Source organism: Cyphellophora europaea, assembly GCF_000365145.1.
Source record: "Cyphellophora europaea CBS 101466 unplaced genomic scaffold supercont1.9, whole genome shotgun sequence".
Classification (NCBI taxonomy): domain Eukaryota; kingdom Fungi; phylum Ascomycota; class Eurotiomycetes; order Chaetothyriales; family Cyphellophoraceae; genus Cyphellophora; species Cyphellophora europaea.
In genome coordinates this window covers 934,389-957,637 of record NW_008481815.1, presented here as the reverse complement: position 1 = coordinate 957,637, position 23,249 = coordinate 934,389, and the positions used below count along the sequence as shown (strand labels likewise).

The following is a 23,249-nucleotide window of genomic DNA, read 5'->3' as shown; positions in this document are numbered from 1 at the left end:
CGTGTGATGTCTGCCGTAGCTGCGAGATTGCTGGCTCGCAAGGCTCCTTGGAGGCTTGGTGACTTATAACAAGTCGCCGTTCGGTCCCGTCGCAGCGACTGGTGGTGCCAAGTTATTGCTATCTTTGGAACCCTAGTTTGCTCGGCGGGCCGCCAAGAGTGGTGATTCGGGTCGATCTTTTTTGATGGCACGGTCGGGTATGACAAGACCGTTTACTCCGTATGTTGACCTGATTGATGACCCGTGCTTGCTGTGATTCGATGACCATGATCAGCTTGGTTCAGTCCATGAACGGCGCGATCATTAGTCCTTCATTCAATTGGCATATCTGACCCGAGACGACATGGTCCTGCGCGCTCCCGCTGAAGCGAGGTGACAGACTGCCCCGATCTCCGGGCCGAGATGATTGATCATCTCCTATCCTAGATCAGACAAGATCAAAAAGAGGCTCTTTCGACGCGCACACTCTCGCTCACACCAAAGTCTCCCCTTGACTGAATGCAGTCCGCCGACAACGTCCCGGCGCCTGCGGCAACGAACACCTTGCCGAGCGCGACAATCCAGACCCCGCTCCGCTCTCCTTGCCCCTGTCATTGCTGTCTTCGTTTTCAACGCTGATAGAGAGGTCGGAGAGACCTGGCCTCAGCATCGGCAGGCTCTCAAGCGGTTCACCTCGATCATAATTCTCTGGGTGAAGCTGACTTAAGGAGGGTAAACGTCGAGGTCAGAGTTGCTGTAGTCGCTGTGGTTTCGGTCTTAAAAAGTGCAGTCGGCACTGCGGGAGCTGGAGATGAAGTCTCACTGCACATTGACGGTCCATGTGCCCTCGTTGGTAGATTGTGGGGCTATGAAAGGGGGACTCTTAACTGGCTGAGCAAGATTCAGAGAATGGTGAAGGACCGATGTCGGATCGCTAGACAAAGGCGTTCTATGTCAGATGCCACTGCAAACTGTCGTACGTTTAAGGTGGCCGTTCCGAACTTGGTTCCCCTGCTGCTCTTTCGGCTTGTCCGCCATCGCTCCATGTGCGCATGTCGGTCCCCTGAGCTTCGGCCTCGACGTCGACTCCAGCATCAGCCACGTGCTCCGAACCCTCAGTAGTCCACGGAAGGGCCCCGGTAAACGCAATCTGGTCAGATCGGAAACCCCAGGGCATACCAAATCCACGACGCACCGGCAGATGGTATAAGCGAAAGCTGTACCAAGCGGTAATAATCCCAATCACAGCACCTGCGACGATGTCGATTCCGGCGTGATGAAAATCAGCATAGCGAGATGCACTGATGAACAGAGCAGTCCCGACGGGGAACATTGCGACCGCAACCAACCAGAGTGGCGGCGCAGACGCTTGTCGGCTTGATCGAGAGACTGCATCATGATGAAGAGCACCTTCAGGTCCCGTCAACTGGTAGTGCCCGAGATAAGGTAGCCGCGCCGACAATTTTGCGCATAGCCACAGTGAGAGGTACAGCAAGCCGGCCCAGGAGAAGGACGAGTGACCTGAGGGGAAAGCCGAGAAGGCATCCCTGAGCTTCTTCTGGTCGGACTGGCGACAGATACTGGCTGAGACTAAAATGGGCGCCTCGGATTCGAGTGATGACCCGACGCCCCCCACCTCGTACCTGGTGATGTTGGTGAGATCAGCGTGGCATACCGCAAGCATATCAGGACGTGGCTTCCCCACAATGGTCTTCAGTCCCTCGGTGACCAAGAGCGCGGCGGCAACACTGAGACAAAGACCCGACCAGCCGGCATTGGTGATCCACAAACGCTCGCGCAGAGTCTTCCTGATTGATCTTCGCGAAATGTCGGTGGGTGAGCCGAAGGTGAGCGCGGCAATTATGGCAAGGGGTACGAGCAGCGCAACGGCAGCGACGACTGAGAAGGGTACAATGTCTGGTTTGGACGGATATGCGATCGCCTCGTCGGTCAGAGCAAACGGACGCCGATAGCCGTCCACAAAGCTCAAGCTACCTCCAGCAGCAGCGACTATTCTTTGTGTGCCGTCAGTAATGTCCAGAATCCCTGTGGCCCACTTACACAATGACCATCCAGTCAATTAGGTATGTTACCACAACGCGTATTTTTGGAGTCACCATGGCGCCTGAGCGCGTCGTTTGCTGTCCGGATGTTTTTTTGCCCCATCAACATTGGATGATGGAATCGAGAAAAGGAAAGTGTCACACGAGCATCGTGGAGCTGCTGCGGGAACGCTTAATATATCCTCTCGTGTCCTGCTGCAGATCTCCTACTCGCAGGCTGCTTTTAAGGTTCGCGCAAATCATGTTTCAGCGAAATCCAGAGCAGTGCGACCATCGTGAGCCGCGAGCGCTGACATCGGAGCAGACCAGCCTCTCTTCGCGAAGTGTGGCGCGCATTCAAAGGGATCGAAAACTGTTCCTTGGCTTGTCGAGACCCAGTGTCGATCCCCAAGGTGACTGTCTCGCTGGGTGGTGTCCGAGATAGAAAGGTGCTAAGCCACTAGCATGTCATCGTGACATCTGCCCGCTTTTCATACTGGTGTACGCTCTGTACTGAGTTAGAAGCACACGAGTCATGGTTGCTCGCCCGAAACTGATCAATAACAGAGGTCAGAGCCTGTGTCGCAAGGGGCATGGCGGTCGTGGGCGCCCGACTCGCCGGTGCTGGTCCGGGTGGCGGGCTGGGCCTTAACGCCTGAAATACTAATACCCACCTTACGACATTCTTTTGAACATCAAATGGGGACGGTTACTTTACTTCTGTACAGGCTTCTGTCGGAATTGACTGCCAGCTGTCCGGGATGGTCGTATGAGCCAAGTGGCTGCCGTCAGAGGACCGAGTCAATCTCTTTGGTACGCAGATCATGCTGGGTGGGCTTACGCTGCTCTTTCAAGCGCACGCTCGCAGCAACTTGTCGTGACTGTGAAACAGCGCTGCTCCGTTGCGTCATGGCGTCATTCTGAAATCCAGAACACTTCCATGTGACGGGGTCGGAGCCATGCAAGCATTCGAAGCGCCCCTCGCATGAGAGCCAAGCCGAGTGGGAACCCGCCCTGAGAAGCTTTGCTAGCGTTGCCTGTTTTTATAGTCGTGAAGGCTATTCCTGAATGAGGTCGAGACCAGCAGATGGATCCAGGGGTCTTTGTGTTATTGGCGCGCAATATGGCTTCCTTAATACATCAGCACAGCCTAATTACCAAATCTCAATCTGGAGCTGGAGTTCTCCTGTGCATGATATTTATGCTGATCGGCCGGTGCATGGCGGCTTCGGCTTCTTGACCATAACTATGCCTCGCAGAAGCTATCGGACATCGGTATCAGCCTATCGAGATTCTGCACCTCTGTACAACTCAGAAAAAGAGGGCAACCTGCGACTTGACAATGATAATATCGACTTCGAACACGTGAACGGGCGCAAGCGGGTCATTCGTCCGTGCATGCTCGGCATCTCTTTCGGACAGCTCTCCAGGCATGTCTACCACTGGTCGCTTGCCTTCTTGTAAGTGCTCTGCCTACTTCGCAGTTCGTACGCTCAATGACTTACCCCAGCAAGGGCCATCTTTGCATTTGGCTGGTGTCTTCTGGGCGTGACCCTGCTGTGTTATGGAACCTTCGATGGTCTATGGGCGAGCAAACCTGGCCGAGGACCAATAGAGGCATTCGGTACAGGGCCAAATTCGTGGAAGGCAGCACATTCCACCGCCTGTTGCACACGGAACAATGTGCTTAGCCAAGCGAGTAGGCCATTATTGGATGACTTGTCCCGCATCTGTGGTGCGGTCGAAGCCGATGTATGGCTAGATGATGGTCAAAGGGTGCTCGTGGGTCCGACGGAGGCTAGCTTGGACGTGAACAGAACTCTGTCGTCTCTGTACATCGAGCCCATGGTGCAAGCATTGGAACTGCGACACGGGAGACATCACGCTCTGAAAAGGCCGCCGACTCCCAACGCCGACCTCGTCGAACCTGACTATCCACAGACTTTTGTGATGATTATTGACTTCAAGAGTGATGGAGTTGCGCTGTGGAATCATGTGGATGCAGCATTGGAGCCGTTGAGGAGAAGGGGGTACCTCACACAATTCGATGGACTTGATGTTGTCGAGGGCGAGGTGACGGTGGTAGTCTCCGGAGATGCTCCGTTCGCCAAGGTCATCGAACAAAGAGAGCAGCGAGATATATTCTTTGATGCTCCCCTTGAGCTGATGTCGCCAACCGGACCAGCGGTGTTTCAACCCCTGCCAACCCAACGTCTGGCCACGTCTAATGCCGAGTCGTTGAGTGTCCGGCCTGCAGGCCTGGGTACCTTTCGTCGAAGCGATACTCCGGTAAATGCAGCAGTATACAGTGCTGCAAACTCATACTATGCCTCGGCCAGTTTTGAGCGCACTATCGGACGCATTTCGGACTCAGGTCCAACGCAGTCGCAGCTCGCTCTGATACGAGCCCAGGTTCGCGGGGCACATGCTCGTGGTCTCCAGGTTCGATACTGGGATGTGCCAACATGGCCGTTGGGTATCTTTAGCGATATTTGCAGGACCCTGCTGCAAGAAGGGGTTGACGTGGTGAACGCCGAGCATTCGGAAGCAGCTGCGACCATCACCTAGAAAGTGCCACTGCCATGATGGTCACCATCTTTCCGACAGTGATCAGGTTTGTTAGACATAGATACCGACGAGCTTTCAGACATGAATCGGATAGTGTAGAAAGTATAGGAACCTCCCCAGATTCAAGAAGACGGAGCATCTTCGAGGCAACAAGACTCACATCCGCGCTATTCCAGATGCAGCTAGGCACTTGGCAAGCGAGCGAGCGAGCGAGCTCCGCGTTCGAGTCCGACGCCGCGCTGGAATCACTTGCCCTCCACTCTCCGCGCTTTTCGGATCGTGCCAGCTGATGCTCTTGTGAGCTTCCGGGGCTTTCGATCATCGGGTTTGACCATGCACTTCCGACATGAGCTCAACCGAAGCAAGTGGCGCGGATGCAGCGCCTCCCAAGCAGGCAGCCTGTCTTGAGTGTAGGAAAAGCAAGATCAAATGCATCCGCGATCCAGACTCTACCATATGCAAACGATGTCAGAGCAACGGCAGCGACTGTGTTATCCCAGAGTACCACGTTGGTAGGTACAAGGGCGTCAAGAAGTACATACAGTCTGTCTCTGGCCAAGATCTCTGCTGACGATTCCTAGCAAGCGGACTGGGCTGGAGAAGGCAATTCACCAAGTCGAACAAGCCCTCAAGCGCTCCAAGGGCAACAGTGTCACCTTTGACGGCGACAAAGATGTCGATTTGCGCCAACTTATTGATCAGTCGCAGGTCAACGGGAATGTCACAAGCCCCCAGCGACGGCAGTCCTCCTCCGCTAGCAACTCAAGGCCATTTGGGTCTATCATGTTTCCGTCGCCAAGTGAGCCGTCCAATGTCCATCACTCCGCTGCGACGCCTCTACCAAACATCGCTGATGCGAGCGGTGCACATCGACCGAGTATCGCCACTGCGCAAAGCGTAGACCACGCAGAGAAACCCGACGAACTTGCACTAGACAATGCCGACAACCCGCTGCAGCTCCTGGCTATGGCCTCGTCCATGCCCAATCAATCGCCGTCGACGGCCATTACGCCCTCTCCCCTGGGTGGACAAGTATCCGCCGAAGCGGATGACGCCGAGCTGCAACAGTACTTTGGGAGCTTGATGCCAGTGCTCGACAATACCCCAGACATTGATGTCATCGAATTGGGCTTGGTCACTACCGAGGAGGCTGATTTTCTATTCAAGTACTTCTACGACAACCTATCTCACACAAGATGGGGCCTGGACCCGGTCTTACACACAGCACGCTTCGTCAGATCGCGCTCGGCATATCTTTTCACCTCTATACTCACCGCATCTGCCACTTTCCTCCCAAATGCGGCAGCCCTAGCGAGGCGACTATCTGCACATCGGGAGCGTCTTGCTCAGAGAGTCATCAATAAACGTCATCGCTCCATCGAGATCGTTCTAGCCTTCATGGTAAATGTGCCGTGGATGTCGCCAGGGAAGCACTGGACCGATGACGAGACATGCGCGTTTCTGTCCATGGCCCTGACGCTGGCACTCGACCTACAGCTCAACAAAATCGTGGTCCCATCTCCAACCATCCGTCCGACCGGCTTTCTAGAGCGTGTGGCCAAGGCTGACTGCATAGATGCAGCAAGGGCTCTTCAACTTGACGGTTTCGACAGTGTCGATCCCACCTCGGCTTGGGGCCGGCGTCTTCTCCGAACACGGGAACGTGTCTGGCTAGCTCTATTCGTTTTGGACAGAGGTATCTGCCTCGCCCGAGGCCGGCCCTATGCTGTCCCTACCGGCCCACTTGTCGACAGCTGCGATACCTGGCACATATCCGACATTGCTGACAGGTGGGATGGCAGCATCATATCGACAGCAGTCCTTCGACGGGAGCTCGTGGGCCTTATTGCTTCTGTCAGAGAGACTTGCGACAACAGTCAGCTGAACGTCATGAGTGGCTCAGCCGCCGTCAAATTTCTCAAAGACAAAATCGATCGCTACTTTGACCAGTGGTACGCCGTGTGGTCCTATCAAATCACTCAAGGGGATGGTCATCTACCGCCATACGTTGAAATCTTAGTCTCGCATACGAAGCTGTCCACTTATTGCAGTGTCATCAACCATCCTACTGCCTCTTCAGATGTCAAGCAGTTCTTCCGTGCCGCAGGTCTCTCTTCAGCGCTAAATGTCATGCGCGTCGTTGTGCAAGGCGAGTCGAGGCTTAAATCGATGCCAAACAACTCGGTCATCATGGTATCTTTTGCGGCTTGTTTCGCCCTGGGCCTCAGTACCACCACATCGAACGATCGTTCCATGATTGCCCCAAATGCGCGATCACTCATCGAAGAGACTGCTCGGGTGCTGGAAAGAATCGGCACTATGCCCAAGCACCGAAATGGCACTTCGGCTCTGTTTGGTCGTCACATCCGCCGAATAATACGCCAATCATTTCCCGACCAAAATGCTTTGCACAACGCCAACCAAAATTCCCAACTTGCCCAGCAACCTCTATCGCAGATGCCGGCTCCCGCGGTGCCTTCTGGCGCCCAGGAGACGCCCAAGCCATACACTTTTGACATGACGGATGATCAGATTATCGAGGCGATCAACAACGCCAGTGCATCGCAGGAGCTCTTTCAGATCGACGAGACAATGTTCCTCGACTGGCTTGAGTGGCCAAGCACAACTTGAAGTTAAACCCGAATTATCAAATCTTAGCCTTGACTGCCGTGGCAGTCGTTGGGAGATCTTTCGACATTCCTATCAATCGCTGCAATTGCTCCATAAACACGAATGTGAGGACAGTGTAGGGAGTCAGCCTCACCCACGCGGGCAACCAGCCCCTCATCACGAAGGCAGGGCCTTCATGCCGAAACGAGTCTGAAATAATCTTTGCAAGACTCGGCTTCACACCGTCAACCGCGACGGCATTCTGAACACGGCTTTTGAGGACGTCTGCAGGTGCACATGCCGTCGTGGCGACCGTGCCAGCGATGAAGGACGCCAGGAAATGAGTTGGCAAGCCATCGGTGAGGCCATAGCGAGGATTGGTGAGAAGCTCGTGCTTGGCAGCAGAGTACGTCGCAATCTGGCCCACGTTCATGATGACACTCCGAATGATGTTGGGAGTCAAGCCACGGCCGAACGTCTGCAAGCCTTCTTCACGACCGATGCGCAGTATCGCGTCGAAGGAGTTCTTATATCCGAATTGCTGCCCCGGAGCCTTTGCGCCATCGGCGCACATTCGCACTAGGGCAACTTCGGTCGGATTACCTATCATGCCTGCCAGGCCGCCAGCTGCGCCAGCCAGCGCGATTTCTGTTATTGAGGACAGCTTCTGCTGGCCGGACTTCTCACGAGCCTGCTGGGCCATGTAGTTATATACGCCGAACCGCACGGTCGTGTACGTGCACTGCCGGAGTATCGACGCAGATATGCCCGACCACAAGGAGAAGAAGCCATCCCTCTGGGCGAAGTGAACCATGGTTCTGAACATGCTCTGTCGCGTCGCCATGGTCTGCATGCGGTATTTCGTTTGGTCGAGAGGATGAGTGATACATGCTGAGAGGGAGCCTGCAGCCCCTCCGAGCCAGAAGGGCGGCTGCTTCTTACTGCTCTTTGATGTTGACATGTTGACAGCTTTACTGGCGGCTATAAATGTATAAAATCTCAGAGATCAAACCTCGGGGATGTGTAGGAGGCGATATATGGAACTCTTTCAACTAGGGCGCCTTCACATGCAAGACTTCCCTGCCGTGGGGCTCCCATGTTCTAAAACTCTTCCACGCATGGCTATCTCGCGACAAGGCTTTGTACACCGTGCGGCTACAATCCAGCCCGGCAATATAGGTCCGCAGATAACCCTCCGGAGACAGAAATCCGCGCAGTGCAGCTCCATGCCGGGCGTGTCCCAAAGTCTCGGCAATTCTCGGTGGCACTTCTATCGCCGAAGCCAAGCTCCCGCCTTTCACGTGTCGATCAGTCGGTGATGCAGCGAGGCCAGATCTCCCTGGGGTTCACGCCGGCGTCTGGCCCTAGACCCCCATCCGAAGCTCAGATCCATAAACAGTATGATCGGAAGAAGTCCATGACCTCCAAAAAAGTTCCCAATCCAATTCGAACGGGTTCTGACGTGCTTTGTTCATATTCTATAATTTAGATCGCCTATCGTCATACTGTTTCTTACTGTACACCACACCAGTCTTCTCTTTGTCTACGCAATTCAAACATGGCCGGCCGACGGAGCCTCTTGCTCGCCGTCCACGACATCAAGACGCCATGTCGGCCAAGCATACGGCTGTCGGCGCCGCGGGCTCGCAACTTTGGACGGCTTACCCAACAGCAGCTTCTGAGATCAACGGGACCGGTGATAAGACCGTTCAGCACGTCGAGGTCGAAGTGTGAGGCTGTGGCAGCCACGCACGGTCGAACCAGCGGCTCCAAGGTATGGAAGTCCGCTGATGAGGCGGTGGCGGATATCAAGTCTGGCTCCGTGGTCCTCAGCGCGGGCTTTGGCCTGTGTGGAACAGCAGGTGAGTTTCCTGTTGGGCTCTTACACTGCGATCTCATCACGCCAAGACCTGAAATTGCAGCTTACAACTTCCAACAGAAACCATCATCCACGCCATGGTCAACCGCGGCGCCGACAGCCTCAACAACCTAACCGCCGTGTCCAACAACGCCGGCTCCTCGGGCGACGGCGGGCTTTCACCACTCACCCGCTCCGGCCAGATCTCCCGCTGCATCATGTCCTACCTCGGTAACAACAAGAAGCTCGAGGAGAAGTACCTGTCGGGTCGCATCGCCATCGAACTCTGCCCGCAAGGCACGCTAGCGGAGCGCATTCGCGCCGCCGGCGCTGGCATCCCCGCCTTCTACACGCCTACGGGCGTCAGCACCTTCATCCAAACCGGCGAGATTCCTGCCAAGCTGGGCACGGACGAGTCGACAGGAAAGCCGGTGGTGCTGGAGGGCGGCAAGGCCAAGGAGACGCGCACCTTTAACGGCCGGCAGTACGTCATGGAGACGGCGCTGCCGGGCGACGTGGCGATTCTGCGCGCCTGGAAGGTCGACGAGGCAGGCAACTGCCAGTTCCGCTACACGACCAAGGCGTTTGGTCCCATCATGGCCAAAGCCGCCACGCTGACGATCGTAGAGGCCGAGGAGATCGTGCCGCTCGGCAGCATTGACGCCAACGATGTGCATCTGCCCGGCATCTTCGTGGATCGTGTCGTCCCCGCGACCCGAGAAAAGATGCTCGAGATCAAGAAGCTGCGGCCCTCGGAGAAGGAAGCCGCAGGCGAGGAGAAGATGACGGACGCGCTGGTGCGGCGCAACCGCATCGCCAAGCGCGCGGCCCGCGAGCTCAAGGATGGCATGTACGTCAACCTGGGCGTGGGCATGCCGACGCTGGCGCCCAGCTATCTGCCCGACGACGTGAAAGTGTGGATCCAGAGCGAGAACGGCATCCTGGGTATGGGGCCCTATCCGACCGAGGACGAGGTGGATCCGGACATCATCAACGCGGGCAAGGAGACGGTCACGCTCGTTCCCGGAGCCAGCACCTTTGACTCGAGCGAGAGCTTTGGCATGATCCGCGGCGGGCATGTTGACGTGTCGATCCTCGGCGCCCTGCAGGTCTCGGCCGCGGGGGATCTGGCGAATTACATGATTCCCGGCAAGGTGTTTAAGGGGATGGGTGGTAAGTTTTTTTTTGGTCTCTTTCCTTTTTGATTCATAGATAGCTAACGCTTACGAAAACAGGTGCAATGGATCTCGTTTCCAACCCCAACCAAACCAAGATCGTCGTCACAACCGACCACGTCGACAAGAACGGCCGCTCCAAGATCGTGCAGCAGTGCGCGCTGCCGCTGACGGGGGCGCGCGTCGTGTCCACCATCATCACCGACATGGCGGTGTTCCAGGTCGATCGCGAGAGGGGCACGCTGACGCTGACGGAGGTGGCCGAGGGGCATGATCTCGAGGAGGTCAAGGCGAAGACGGACGCGAAATTTGAGGTGGCGGAGCCGTTGGGGTCGTTTTAGAGGGTTGGTGATGCAGACCTTGCTGGGTTGAGCTTTTGTGCGTTGGCTGTGTGTTTGTGTATGGCAGGCCGGGACAGACTAGAGTGGTTTCGTGGTTGGATGGTCGACTTACAGGTATATAAAGCAGGCGCTGGATACAGCGGGAAAACTCCATGTGGTATACATATACAGAATCGTACGGTTGCTCGCTCTCTACTTTCTCGTTTCACCAGAATCTTTACGGGAGGAAAGCTGCTGCAGCTGCTTATACAACAGCACCCCAAGGGCTGCGACATAGTCACCAAGCCTGTGGGAGACGAGCCTCAAGCTCTGTCTGTATTCGCACCTTACATCCATATCCACGACAATAGGGCGGCTCACTTGGATGGGAACGGAAACGGAGAAGCCGATGTATACACACACATATCCATGTATCCACATCCCAAATACTCACCAATACTCGGCCCACCGACTGCCCCCATCCAACACGCCCAAAAACTCCCTGGCAATCACGCGATCCGTCTGCGTGCTCGGATGCAACTCGTCATACCACATGAAACTATCGGGACTCCCCCCACCAAACGCCAATTCACAGCGATCCCACATTCCATCCTCCCCCTCGCTGCACCGATGCTCAAACCCCTGCACATCCGCCCCTTCGGTCCCATTCAAATACTCGTTTGGGTGTGTATACACATCCTCCAACAAGCCGCCCACATCAAAGACGGCGAAACTCGCCCCCGGGTACCGCTTCGCCACAAGCGCCTCATACGGCGTGCGATACCGATACAGGGCATTCACATTCGCGACGGCCTCGTGCATCGTCTCGGCGACCTGCGTGGCATTCGTGGCATTCTTCAGCGGCCAGTACTGGTTGCTGCCCGCGCCGTGCAGGGTGGCGTTGGCGTACAGTGGGGCCAGATGCAGGGGCGCGGCGTTCATGAGCACGAAAGCGCGGGCGCCGGACGCGTACAGGCCGTCGAGCACGCTGAAGACGCAGCTCATGTAGTCCGGGATGGTGGTGCCGGGGACTTGGCTGTTGGTGAGGAAGGCCCAGATGCCGAGATCGTTGGTGCCGATCCAGAGGGCGTAGGCGGCTGAGGTGGGGGCGAGGGGCGGGGTGAAGTAGGCGGTGGTGGGGGTGGTATTGTTGCGGGTGGAGGGGAGGTCGGCGAGGAAGGCGGGGAGTTCGTATTCGAGGACGGAGGGGAAGTTGGCCTTGATAGCGGGGAAGGTGCTGGGGGTGGGATTGTGAGTGGTAAAGAAAGGGTGGGGGAGAGCGTGGTGGGAAGGGGGTAGGAGAAACCTACCGAGGCGTGATCTCGTTGGAGCACACGGCGCCGGAGACGGCATAGTTGTAAAGGGTCAATTTGGGATCCCACTCGTTGGCGCTGTTGCTGCCGGCGTACTGCACGACGTAGCGGGGCCATGTCTTGCCGCCACTGGCGGTCGCGAAGGACTCTGGTAGGAAAGTGCCTGCTGGAGGAGCCGAGCCGTTGTGGCTGGCGAAGTAGTTCAAGCGGTTTTCATCGGTGTAGCTGTCGCCAAAGGTGATGAGGGAGTTGAAGTTGGACGCCTGCCAGACTGTGTCTGCACCACGGGGGAGAGAAGCTGCTACGGTATACGAGACCAGAGTCGCGAGAGAAAGGGTGATGGAGAACATGGTGGGCGGACGGTCACTTCGCATGTACCTACCGTTTTTTCAAGTTTGGGCTTGACAACAGCTACATATATAGCTGTGAAAGTGCCGACATTGTTGCCCATTCGCCCGCGGAAACGGAGATATTGCTGGCTAAAGGTCACGCAGTCCAATACTGAAGCGGCAAAGCATGAAGTACCAGCAGCTCTAGAGTGAAGCTTGTTGATGTCAAGACTGAGCAAGACATGCAAATGACATCAGGTTGGTGGACCTATTCAGGCTGTATCTGAAGATGAGCAGGGATGAGCAGTCTCCAGCCAATTGGAGGAGTGATCCCGCAAAAGAGGCCTTCGGCTCCATTGGAGATCGTCGACGGTCTTTTGCAGCGTGCAAGATCCGAAACAGCCACGGCCGAGAGGTATCTGGTAGAGACCCTACCCAGCCAGGAGAATGAGCATAGGAGTATGCTAATCATAGTCAGGGTATCTGCGGCGTGCTTCGGCGGTTGTGAGGCGTTCGCCGGTCTCGTCGAAATGCCGGGAGCACAAGTCTTGCCAGCGTCGATGACCAGACTCCTTGGCCAGTTCCGCGACCTTGGGGTCAACAGCACCTTTTTTGCTGCCGCTCGGATATGCTTGAGCCTCAGCCTTCTTGCCATCTCCTCCATTGCCCTTGGCCTGCTCCGCTCTCTCTTTCAAGGTGGTCTTGTAGTGCTCGATGAGCTGAGACTTGGACTTTTTGTCGATGGCCTTGAGGATTTCGTCCCATGGCTTGTCAGCGTTCTTCATTTGGATGATCGTCTTATTGTTGGCCTTGCTGTAGGTTTCTTTCTCATGCGTAGAGCCGCCAGTTCCATTGTCCGCTGCACCATTTCCGTCCTTGAGATTGTTCTTGTAATGCTCCTTGAGCTGGGATTGCGATTCCTTTTTGATGGCGCTTAGAATGTCACCCCAGGTCTTGCCAGCGTTCTTCATCTCAACGATGACCTTGTCATCGCCCTTGGTATAAGTCTCCTTGGCGTGTGCAGAGTAGACTTGAGCACCAGCAGCCACGTCGGCGGCGTTTCCATCCCCTTGGAGATCATTCTTGTAGTGTTCCTTGAGCTGGGAGAGCGACTTCTTGTTGATGGCGTCAAGAATTTCTTTCCAGCTTTTATTCTCACTCTTCATCGCCCTAATCTTCTTATTGTCGGCCTTGGTGTAGGTTTCCTTGTCGTGAGCAAAGTGAACCTGGGCGCTAGGCTTCCCGTCCTTGACGATTTCCTTGCCTCTACCATGGCAGTGAGTACACGGTTTCTCCTGTTACTGTTATTCAGCACATGTAACCAGTGGGACGATGGCGAGTCTAGACGTACTGGTTCGATTTGCTTGACCTTGCGTACCGGACCAGGTGAGAAAGCGGCATACCAAGGAACCTCAACTATTTTCTGCTTGCCGGTCTTGTCGGTGTAGACTGCTCTGAACGACATGGTGTTTGTGAATTGTGGAGGATGATTAATGGAGAATGGGGTGGGGAATAGGACGTAGAGTAGGAGAAGTGGGAGGTTGAGCACGCTTCTGTGGTGGCGGGTCTGGCTCTTGGCATAGGTTGCTAGAGCGCACCCGGGCAATGGGCTCAAATCGGCGTCGCTGCATAGAAAGCATCATCACCGCAAGGACAACCTCGCTGCGGTTCTTGATTGCAAGTTGTTGTCTTCCCGGGGCAATTCAAATCGATAAGATCATACAAGGTATCCCTGTACCGTGGGCATGACTGCACAACGAAGAGTTCATAGATAAGTTGATGCAATGACTTACTGTAGGCTGGACATCGACATATTGAAGCGGTCGATGATCCTTCACAGAACCTACCATTGAGTTGACTGCAAGTGTGCTAGGCGCTGAGCCTTGCGTTGTTCATCAAGCGTGTAGCAGCAAGGTATTGCGGCATTCTGGAGCACATGAAGTAGGTGTACAGCGTCTCACCCTTCCACAAATATTGTGCTGAGCAGGAATACGTAGTGAAATGAACGTAGACGGAAGAGAACATTGTAAAGAGAACATTGTGTTACGGGCACAAAAGAAGTGATCTTTCTGCCAAGACGCTAAGATACCAGTTGGTCCAAGCGCGCCTGCCCCCTTCGCGATGTCCAAAAAGTTCCAGGAGGGACATGTGCCAACTGGCCTGACATACGAAAAGCACACGACCCTTCACGATCCTTCACTCGAGTCGGCCTTCGCCTACCAGTCCCTTTTCTCGACCCTGTTTCTCAGTTGCGCATCGTCGGCCACCATGCGATTCAACCTGCTCCCGGCCCTGGCGGTCACCAGCTGGATAGGGGCCGCAGTTGCGCACAACATTCAACTGAGGGCACATTCGAGAGAGTGCTTCCATGAAGAGCTGCATACAGGCGACAAGATGACTGTGACATTTCAAGTTGGCGACCGTGAGAATGGCGGTGCCGGCAATCTAGACATCGACTTCCGCGTACCGACACCCCCTCGCTCGTAAAGGCTTCCACTAAATCCGTGCAGATTGATGATCCCAGCGGAAAACCAGAGGTCCAGCTGTCATCCGTTTCCTCCGGCGACTGGTCCTTCGACGCGAAAAGGGATGGCAAATACCTCTACTGCTTTAGCAACGAGAAATGGTCCGCCAATTCCAAGGAAGTTTCCTTCAATGTCCACGGCATTGTTTACGTACCCGAATCCGATACTCCTGCCGATCCACTAGAAGCAGAAGGTATGGCACTATTTTCTAAACGGTCCGACAGCGCTGACGCGCAACAGTCAAGAAGATGTCCGAGGCGCTGGCGCAGGTCAAGGACGAGCAGGCCTATATCGTTGTCAGAGAGCGCACTCACCGTAATACGGCAGAGAGCACAAATGCTCGTGTCAAGTGGTGGTCTCTCTTCCAGCTTGGTGTCCTCATCGGTGAGGGTGTTTTCCAGGTCTGGTGGTTAAAACGATTCTTCGAGGTCCGTTCTCCATCCCTGCTACAAGTATACAACTAACATATCACCAGGTCAAGAGAGTCGTGTAACGCTAACGAATACATGCCTTGTATCATAGATAATAAAAATGTTGAATCCAGCGTCCAACCAAAATTGAGGCGTCTGAAAACATCTACTACTTCTACCGTTTGGCCCGATGCGAAAGACACTACTGGCTCCTGAGCAACGAAGATGTGCATCCAACCAGACGAGGCTCCAGTGAAATCGTTCCATCGAAGACATCGGAGACCCATCTCGTGATGCAAGTCGACGCTTACTCGGCCCGAAGACCCTAGCATTTGCCGGTGACCATGCACCAAAATCAACGCCTGTCCATTTTGGAAATATGGGTAATATTAACAACCCCCTGCGGATTGTCAGCTCGCATCGAACGGCGATTTCAACCACGAAGGGTATGGTGAACGAATACCATGCAGTCTTTGACTACAAGGTTGAAGCGTGTGGGGAAACACCAATCATGGTGCAATCCCCTCCCTTGAACTTGTCACTGGCGTGACACGATTCCTGCAACCGAGGAAGCTCGACAGCACTATCCTCGTGCGGTGTGCTTCTCGCTTCCAATCGCCATCCAAGTTTGCAAGTCCAGAAAAGGTTGCAGGCTTATGATGGCTTTGGTTCGGAATCGCCTCCTTCCGAATCACTAGCCATTAGCTTTTCCCGATGAATTTCCCATATATCAATTGTCGTTTTCTTGATTGCTTGGTGTGTTTCATGTTTACAGTGTATATAGAACTCCCGTTTCAGCATGAGGTTGCCTTGGGCCAAGCAGACCCAAAAGTCTGCCAACAGCTCTCCTTCTACCGAAGGCGAGAATTCCCCAGAGACTATCGCCACTGCGCCGGAGAAGCCAGATGCAGTAGACACAGTCGAGTCTAGCAATGCAGCACCAGATGCCCAGAATTCGAAAGAACATGAAGCGGTGCGAACAGACTCGGTCGCCTCCAGCTCTGGTGTCGAAGACGAGTCGAAATACTTGAAGGGTCCTCCCCTGTTCTTCCTCACCCTCGGACTTTCTTTGACGACCTTTGTTATTGCCCTGGACAACACCATCATCGCCACAGCTATTCCACGCATCACTACCGTCTTCAACTCCCTCGACGACGTCGGCTGGTATGGATCAAGCTACCTCTTGACAACCACGTCTTTGCAGCCTTCCTTCGGCAAGGTGTACACCTACTTCAATGTCAAAACCACTTTCATCATTGCCCTCACCATATTCGAGGTCGGATCCGTTCTGTGCGGTGCCGCAACCAATTCTACCATGCTCATCGTCGGCCGCGCCGTTGCGGGAGTTGGCGCCGCCGGTCTTTTCTCTGGTGGTATGACCATCATCGGGTATTCAGTACCTCTGCGGAGAAGACCGATTTTCATTGGATTCGTCTCGTCAATGTTTGGCATCGCTTCGGTGGTAGGACCTATTCTAGGTGGCGCATTCACAGATCGTAAGTTCTCTGCCGTGAATCCCAGCCTCACTAACAAGTCTCCAGGCGTATCCTGGCGCTGGTGCTTCTACATCAATCTGCCCATCGGCGCCATCGCAATCCTGACGGTGTTCTTCTTCTTCAAGAACCCCGATCGCGACCACAGCAACCTCACCCTCAAGCAAAAGATTCAAAACATCGACCTCCTCGGCGCCTTATTCCTCATCTCCGCCATCGTCTGCCTCCTCCTCGCCCTGCAATGGGGCGGCATCACCTATCCCTGGCGAGACTCCAAAGTCTGGGGCTGTCTCCTCGGCTTCGGTCTGCTCATCGTCACCTTCACCTGCATCCAACTCTGGAAAGGCGAGCAAGCCACGCTCCCTCCACGCATCATGCTCCACCAACGCACCGTCTTCACCTGCGCTTTCTTCTCGGCCTTTCTCGCCATGGGGCTGTATACACACATCTACTACCTGCCCTTCTACTTCCAAGCCGTCAAGGGCACCACGGCCGAAGGCTCCGGCATCCGCACCATCCCCTACCTCGTCAGCAACACGCTCTTCAGCATCGTCATCGGCGCCACCATCACCTTTGTCGGCTGGTACGTCCCCTTCACCTGGTTCGGCAGCGCCCTCTTCACCGTCGGCTCCGGCCTCCTGTACACGCTCAAAGTCCACTCCTCCGCCGGCGAGTGGATCGGCTACCAGATTTTGACCGGCGGTGGCTCCGGCACCTGCGTGCAGATCCCCTTCATCGCCGTGCAGGTCGTGCTGGCCAAGAAGGACATGCCGACGGGGAACGCCGTCGCCATTTTTTTCAACTCGCTCGGCGGCGCCATCTCCATCAGCATCGCGCAGAATATCTTCGCCAACACCCTCGTCAAAGAGGTGCCGAGGTATGCGCCGGGGCTGGATCCGCAGATCTTGCTGGCGGCGGGCGCGACGAATGTGAGGAGCGTGGTGCCGCCCGAGTTGTTGGATGGTGTGCTGTTTGCGTATAATAAGGCGGTCACGAGTAGTTATATTCTGGCGGTTGCGTGTGGCGGGCTGGCGGCGTGTAGTAGTGTGTTGTTCGAGTGGAAGAGTGTTAAAGGGAAGAATTTGATGGCGGGCGCGGCTTGAGATCGGAGCCTGTGGTGTGGGTAGGCTGCGGTTGTGACTGCAGAGGTAAGCGTTCGTAAGACATGCAATGGATTCTGTCCATGGGCATTTTTGGAGTACGGGCCCTGCTGCTCAAGAGCCGCTGATCCGTATCAAGCTCTGGTCAAGTCTCAAGCATTACGGAGTGAGGACAGTGCTCCCAGCTCATGCTAAGTACTGCGACTGGCAGCAAGATGGAGTCATCGTCGTTGGCACCCCGGAGTACCAGGCCTGACATGATACTTACGGTACCTAGCAGACAAAATGCCCATCAGCTCTAAAGCCGAAAGGGTAAGCAAAATGCCAGCTGGCAAATGCCCAAGAGTGGCAGATTAGTCATTTCCCGGAAATTTATCTGGTTGCTAACATAAGCGCGCTAATACCCGTAGCACTTCCGACACACGACTTCCGTATCTGACATGAATATGGCTGTTATGCGATGGCGGTGGTGGTGATCACGCTGCTATTACACGCTCGCGCTGGTATGAACGTCAGGGAATGTATCGCATCAGCATGGAGTTGACTGGGCAGCTGGCTCGACATTCCAGTGCGGGCGAATCGCCAAATAAGGTACAATCACACACCCGGATGGGTGATATCAAAACTGCGCTTGGAACGTGGTCTTTCTCATAGATGTCGAAGATGAGGCAGCAAGGACAATGAAGCTTCGACTACGCCGACCACAGTCGATACCGATGAGGGAAAGTGAGCCTGTTCCGAGACGGCTTGGATTAAAAGAAATGTTGAGCACTTCCATGCGCCTATCAATGCATGTCTCAACACCATAAACGATCATGTCGCCCTTATACGACACTCCGATAACAATAGGGCAGTGCACGCAGCGATTTCTGCGGGACAGAATAAGGATTGAGATCAAGCAGTGGATTTGTGCTTTGACGGCTTCCGCCGGTAGGGAAGCTCATCGGGGGCTCTGAGGAAGCAATGGGAAGTCAATGAGCGGTTCGTCATGCTCAGAGGGGCGTCAGTGAATTCGACAAACGGATTTTTCTGTGAGTCATGAGCTCCGTTTAGCCTGGCCACATCTCCTTGAAACTGCTCCGTCTACACTGCATCCTTCTTCTTGTCCACCTCCACTCAGCTGCAAGACATCGTCGTCTTTGGCTGCCTCATCACGTCTGTTTTTGTCCCACACACTGCTGAACCATGGCGCCGCCCAAGAAAGATTCGGCGCGGCCTCAGCCAGCATTCCGGGACCTCGATTACAACCTCATCGACGCTTCTACCATCGAACAAGCTGTTGGTGGCATCGGAAGTCAGCCGAATCCGCCCCGCAATCAGAACGTCGTCGCTGTTCCTAGAAGAATAACAGCAAACCCACGCACTAAGAGTATTCAGCGCCTTCAACTTCGCTTTCCTCCGCCGCCTCAGCAGCTCCTGTCCTTGCGGCAACAGGTGTTGTATCACATACGCCAACGTCTAAAGAGTATCCAAGTTGACACTTCACACCTCCCGGACATTGTCTTCGCTTGTGAGTTAGATACATATTGCTAAACAGAGATTTTATTGCCGTTTTACTAACATACTCAAAACTAGGGGCGCTGCCAAAGTTGAATGCCTCAGCTAAAGACTGGAATCAGCTTCTTCTTCGACCTTTGACTGTCAGCTCGGAGCAACTTTGCACTATGTTCAAGCTACGAAAGTCAGCGGCAAACTATGATCTACCTGCGGATACGACTATCTTCTACGTCCGAGTTTTCACGTTTGGGGTTGGCGAACTTCTGGATGTCATACAAGCCTTGATCGACGAGAGAATGGGTACTCAGACCAAAGGCTACATGCTTTTTGAGGAGACTGCTCATCTAAAAGATGGAGATAAGGTCTATGTCAAGTACTGCGGAACATCCTCTACGTACAGCGGACACAAGAGGCATGAGCAAGATCTGTACACACCACGGCAAACATTCGTCTCCATGTTTCTTCAGAAGGCTTTAGAACTCTATCCCGAGGTCGTCGACAGCTGCGAAGTCTACGAGTTTGTTGAGGCCGAAATTGTGGTTCCCGCGAAGAGCGATGAGATTGCTGATGTTCGAGAGCAAAGCCTCATTGCACTCTTCGGCCTACCCACCCTTCTCAACACTTCTTACGGTGGTATTGGCCCTCATGTCAGATTCCAGGACCTGGATAATGACCAATTCATCTCCCTTCGCACCTCGCTGTTCCCGAAGCTTAGCGTGGCCTCGGGCGATCACAAGATCTTCAGCGACCGCACGCTGATGAAAAATTGATTCAGCACTATTCAGAAGTGATTCAGCAATACGCAAATCAGCATCCCAACTCCACTGGTGCCGGCCGTTATCCGATCAATGAAGACGTCCGCAAAGCCATTGTCGATTCTGCGAGCGCCCGGTTCGTCAAGGACCAAAATTACACTCTGATGCTGACCGTCGGGTCCGATTTTCCGCTCAACATGCGCGAAAGTTTGCAGCCTTGGTGGAACGGCGGCTTCGCAGCGGCGGATGTCACGATTGAGGTGCTCAACAATTTTGTCCGATGTGAGCTCGGCCATGGCACCGACTTCAACTATGTCAAGTCCATGGTTGACATGTGTGCGCTTCCTTTTGTTAATCTCTTTCCGTGGACGAAAAAGACCATGGAGGACTTGAAAGAAGCGCTGCAGATGCTGCGACAGTATCTTCAGATCTCCCGACCGCTCATCGTTCTCACATTCTCGAACCTGGTCTCTAGTGCCGCCTGTACCAACTTTCAGCACGGAACGGGGTACTCGGTGCCCAACATAACTCAGGCTGCAGGAATACCTGTGATGGGCAAGTATGATGAGAAGATGGACGTTGCTGCCGATGAAAACTGCTGTGTCATTGTTCCCTGCATGCACCCTGGCGTGCTGCGCTACAGCACCTCGACAGAGGATGTGATCATGCGGCTCCTGACCAAAGCTCTGAGCATAGCCTGGGTTGCTATGGACGGAGCTGTTGGGCTGATTCCAAACTCCACGACGAAGAAAGCCCTGTGTCAAGATGTTATCAATCATGTCAGAGCCAAGACAGGCCCGGAGACCGAGTTTGGCAAGGAGTTCAAGTCGCTCAAGGAGCAATATCTACAGCACCACCAAGATGTCTACAAGCTTAACAAAGGTCAACTTGGCAAATTTCGAAAGACGGGTGACAAGAAAACGCAAGAAGCGATTGCGCGCGTGCAGAAGAGTTCGGTCAAAGTCGCACCCGCCGATGTCATCAAGCGAACTGCCGAGCTCGCCACAGGTGAGCCCGAGGCGGAGGATGAATCTGTGAGACGTGTACTTGATCATGGTGAGGTGCTCGTGATACAGACCGCCCGCGTCCGTTGGAGGCGAGCATTACAGCAACTCTACATCGTGACCGACTGTGGATGCGCGTATGGCCAGCCAAATCCCAAGGAGCGCAAGGTGCAAGTAGACTCGATTGCGGCCATCGGGTTGGATCATCTGATGGTTGATGACTTGGAGACCACCAAGCAGCGCTTCCTGAACACGGCGCGTGGCCAGCTTTTTTTCTTCGAAGCCAACTCACTCGACGCACAGCTTTCAACCATCCCCGACCTGCTAGCTGTTTTCCTCTCGAAGCACGACCCAGCGACAAATGAACCAGTTCTCGTTGATAACGCCGATTGGCGCCGGAACAAATTGTTGTGCCAGATCGCCTCTGCCGACATGCAGCAGTGGATTTTGGACACCTTTGTGAACCAGGGTCGGCGCTCTACAACCACTTTCGAGCAAAACGTTCTCAGCCTTCCAGACAAGATGCAAGTGCTTCTGGCAGAGAAAGACCCTTCTCTGGCTTATCGCTTCCGCTTGCAGCGTCAAAAAGAGGGCAAAGATGTTTCTGTCTTCGAACAGAATGGCCAAGAGGTCATCATTCGGCCTGGCCGTAACGTCCAACACAAAGCCTCACTCAACATTCGCTGGGCAATCGAGGACCTGGATTACGAGATACAGGACCTGCCACTTCCAGCGGGATGTTCACCGTTGACTGTGGGGGAGCCGCGACACCTTTTCTTTGTCCCTCAAGGCCTTGACATTAGAGATGGAGCGGGACGCTCGTTGGGTGTTTCTGGCGATCGGGCTGTGACCCTGCCCTTACAGCATCTCATTGCAGCTCTAGCGGATAACCCGATGGCTGATGAATTCTTGGAGCTCTGGTCAGCAGTTACTGGTCTCAGCGCTGACGATGTTCTTTACGCCGACATACAGCCGATGGAGACCTTGTCCGTCTCCTGCTTGCCACCTGAAGCTTTCAATACACGACAGCTGCCGTTCGAAACCAAACATGGTTTGAGCATCGAAAAGCGTGTCGCGGAGCTAAACAAGAGCCTGCCATTCCAGCCAGGTGACGCTGCGTGGCTCGTCAATGAGTTCCTTGAGCATTACATCCCCCAGGAAGGCGTGATCGATTGCGGTTCACGAGACCACTTTCCCGATTCCGACCCCGTCTGGGCACACCTGACCGCTTTCCTGCAGAATCCTCGATACAAGAATCACCCCCACCTCCGCAACATGGTCGCGACGACGGCTGCTGCCACAGGCGAGGGGCGTGGGTTGAACAACGAGACTACCAAGGTTGTCGCAAATCTTACTGTCGTTGTGCGTGTCTTACGAAGCTCAGTCGAGGTCAAAAAGGCTCAGAGCTCGGTGGGACAGCGGAAGAGGAAGACTATGCTACACATTGGGGCCGCTCGATCGCACGGCGCGGTGATCAAACTCGACGCTGCGCCAGATACAGTCCCGCTCCTAGGCGACCAGGCAGAGTTTGTGGACGAGGATGATGATGAGAATGACGAGGGCGCGGCTGATCAGGGCACTTTGTTGGCAGAAGGGAGGCGTGGGAAGCGACGAGCTGTGTCTGACGATGAAGAAGAGGATGACCACGAGGCTCAGCTCGCGCGGGCGAAGCGTGGAAAGCGGCGAGCATGAATTTGACCTTCTGAGCCCAATAGACAACGTCTCAAGCAAAATCCCAATTGATTTCTAGCCTTGTAGCCTTCCTGCTTCTCCAATGGTCGAAAGCTGGCTCCAAATGTGTGTACAAAAACCGGAAGATGCACGCTTCTAGAGCTCGTACGTCGCTTCTAGAGCTCGTACGTCGCTTCTAGAGCTCGTACGTCGGATGCTGAGTTGATGCGCGCGCTCTCTGCTGCAATGTGGCCTTCATCTCGTCGGCGCTGTCGTCGTAGAGAAGCGTCTTGGGGCTCAGCCATGAACTTACCATGGTAACATGGTTGACCTGGAATTGTTCAGCAGCATCTGAACACTGCTGACAAGATGAGGGATGTCGGGCTGAGGCAGCTCTGGGGTGGCCTCGCGCCTCGGAGCCATGTGCAATTCGACCTCATCGTGCTGCAGTAGTCGCACCTGTAAGCCCGACGATATGGCGAATGCGCAGGGAGCTCGAACTTAGCGCAACGATGGGCTTCGGATTTCACGTGGTCAGTCAAGGGTCTTTATGAAAGAAAGCTCCGGCTTCACCTCACTACAGTCGTCTCAGAGGCCACT

General features: G+C 54.7%; 10 protein-coding genes across 10 annotated transcripts; 6 read left to right on the top strand and 4 right to left on the bottom strand.

The window, feature by feature from the left end:
• Positions 1 to 961: 961 nt before the first annotated feature.
• On the bottom strand, positions 962 to 2,099 carry HMPREF1541_08818 (uncharacterized protein; the record flags this gene model as incomplete). Its single annotated transcript, XM_008723136.1, has 2 exons — positions 962 to 1,994; positions 2,041 to 2,099. The coding sequence occupies 2 exons, from the start codon at positions 2,097 to 2,099 to the stop codon at positions 962 to 964; spliced, it is 1,092 nt and encodes a 363-aa protein (XP_008721358.1).
• A 1,170-nt stretch (positions 2,100 to 3,269) lies between these two features.
• Positions 3,270 to 4,589, top strand: HMPREF1541_08817 (uncharacterized protein; the record flags this gene model as incomplete). The annotated part of the gene is made up of 2 exons (XM_008723135.1): positions 3,270 to 3,481; positions 3,536 to 4,589. The coding sequence occupies 2 exons, from the start codon at positions 3,270 to 3,272 to the stop codon at positions 4,587 to 4,589; spliced, it is 1,266 nt and encodes a 421-aa protein (XP_008721357.1).
• A 346-nt stretch (positions 4,590 to 4,935) lies between these two features.
• On the top strand, positions 4,936 to 7,220 carry HMPREF1541_08816 (uncharacterized protein; the record flags this gene model as incomplete). The annotated part of the gene is made up of 2 exons (XM_008723134.1): positions 4,936 to 5,123; positions 5,171 to 7,220. 2 exons carry the CDS (start codon positions 4,936 to 4,938, stop codon positions 7,218 to 7,220), a joined length of 2,238 nt encoding a protein of 745 aa, XP_008721356.1.
• Positions 7,221 to 7,236: 16 nt separating this feature from the next.
• On the bottom strand, positions 7,237 to 8,160 carry HMPREF1541_08815 (uncharacterized protein; the record flags this gene model as incomplete). The annotated part of the gene is made up of 1 exon (XM_008723133.1): positions 7,237 to 8,160. The coding sequence occupies one exon, from the start codon at positions 8,158 to 8,160 to the stop codon at positions 7,237 to 7,239; it is 924 nt and encodes a 307-aa protein (XP_008721355.1).
• A 597-nt stretch (positions 8,161 to 8,757) lies between these two features.
• HMPREF1541_08814 (uncharacterized protein) lies at positions 8,758 to 10,573 on the top strand (the record flags this gene model as incomplete). The annotated part of the gene is made up of 3 exons (XM_008723132.1): positions 8,758 to 9,061; positions 9,139 to 10,230; positions 10,293 to 10,573. The coding sequence occupies 3 exons, from the start codon at positions 8,758 to 8,760 to the stop codon at positions 10,571 to 10,573; spliced, it is 1,677 nt and encodes a 558-aa protein (XP_008721354.1).
• Positions 10,574 to 11,002: 429 nt separating this feature from the next.
• On the bottom strand, positions 11,003 to 12,215 carry HMPREF1541_08813 (uncharacterized protein; the record flags this gene model as incomplete). The annotated part of the gene is made up of 2 exons (XM_008723131.1): positions 11,003 to 11,789; positions 11,863 to 12,215. The coding sequence occupies 2 exons, from the start codon at positions 12,213 to 12,215 to the stop codon at positions 11,003 to 11,005; spliced, it is 1,140 nt and encodes a 379-aa protein (XP_008721353.1).
• A 443-nt stretch (positions 12,216 to 12,658) lies between these two features.
• HMPREF1541_08812 (uncharacterized protein) lies at positions 12,659 to 13,659 on the bottom strand (the record flags this gene model as incomplete). The annotated part of the gene is made up of 2 exons (XM_008723130.1): positions 12,659 to 13,489; positions 13,546 to 13,659. 2 exons carry the CDS (start codon positions 13,657 to 13,659, stop codon positions 12,659 to 12,661), a joined length of 945 nt encoding a protein of 314 aa, XP_008721352.1.
• Positions 13,660 to 14,462: 803 nt separating this feature from the next.
• Positions 14,463 to 15,183, top strand: HMPREF1541_08811 (uncharacterized protein; the record flags this gene model as incomplete). Its single annotated transcript, XM_008723129.1, has 3 exons — positions 14,463 to 14,657; positions 14,705 to 14,912; positions 14,960 to 15,183. 3 exons carry the CDS (start codon positions 14,463 to 14,465, stop codon positions 15,181 to 15,183), a joined length of 627 nt encoding a protein of 208 aa, XP_008721351.1.
• Positions 15,184 to 15,928: 745 nt separating this feature from the next.
• Positions 15,929 to 17,725, top strand: HMPREF1541_08810 (uncharacterized protein; the record flags this gene model as incomplete). The annotated part of the gene is made up of 2 exons (XM_008723128.1): positions 15,929 to 16,625; positions 16,671 to 17,725. The coding sequence occupies 2 exons, from the start codon at positions 15,929 to 15,931 to the stop codon at positions 17,723 to 17,725; spliced, it is 1,752 nt and encodes a 583-aa protein (XP_008721350.1).
• Positions 17,726 to 18,907: 1,182 nt separating this feature from the next.
• HMPREF1541_08809 (uncharacterized protein) lies at positions 18,908 to 22,670 on the top strand (the record flags this gene model as incomplete). Its single annotated transcript, XM_008723127.1, has 3 exons — positions 18,908 to 19,232; positions 19,298 to 19,935; positions 19,995 to 22,670. The coding sequence occupies 3 exons, from the start codon at positions 18,908 to 18,910 to the stop codon at positions 22,668 to 22,670; spliced, it is 3,639 nt and encodes a 1,212-aa protein (XP_008721349.1).
• Positions 22,671 to 23,249: the final 579 nt, after the last annotated feature.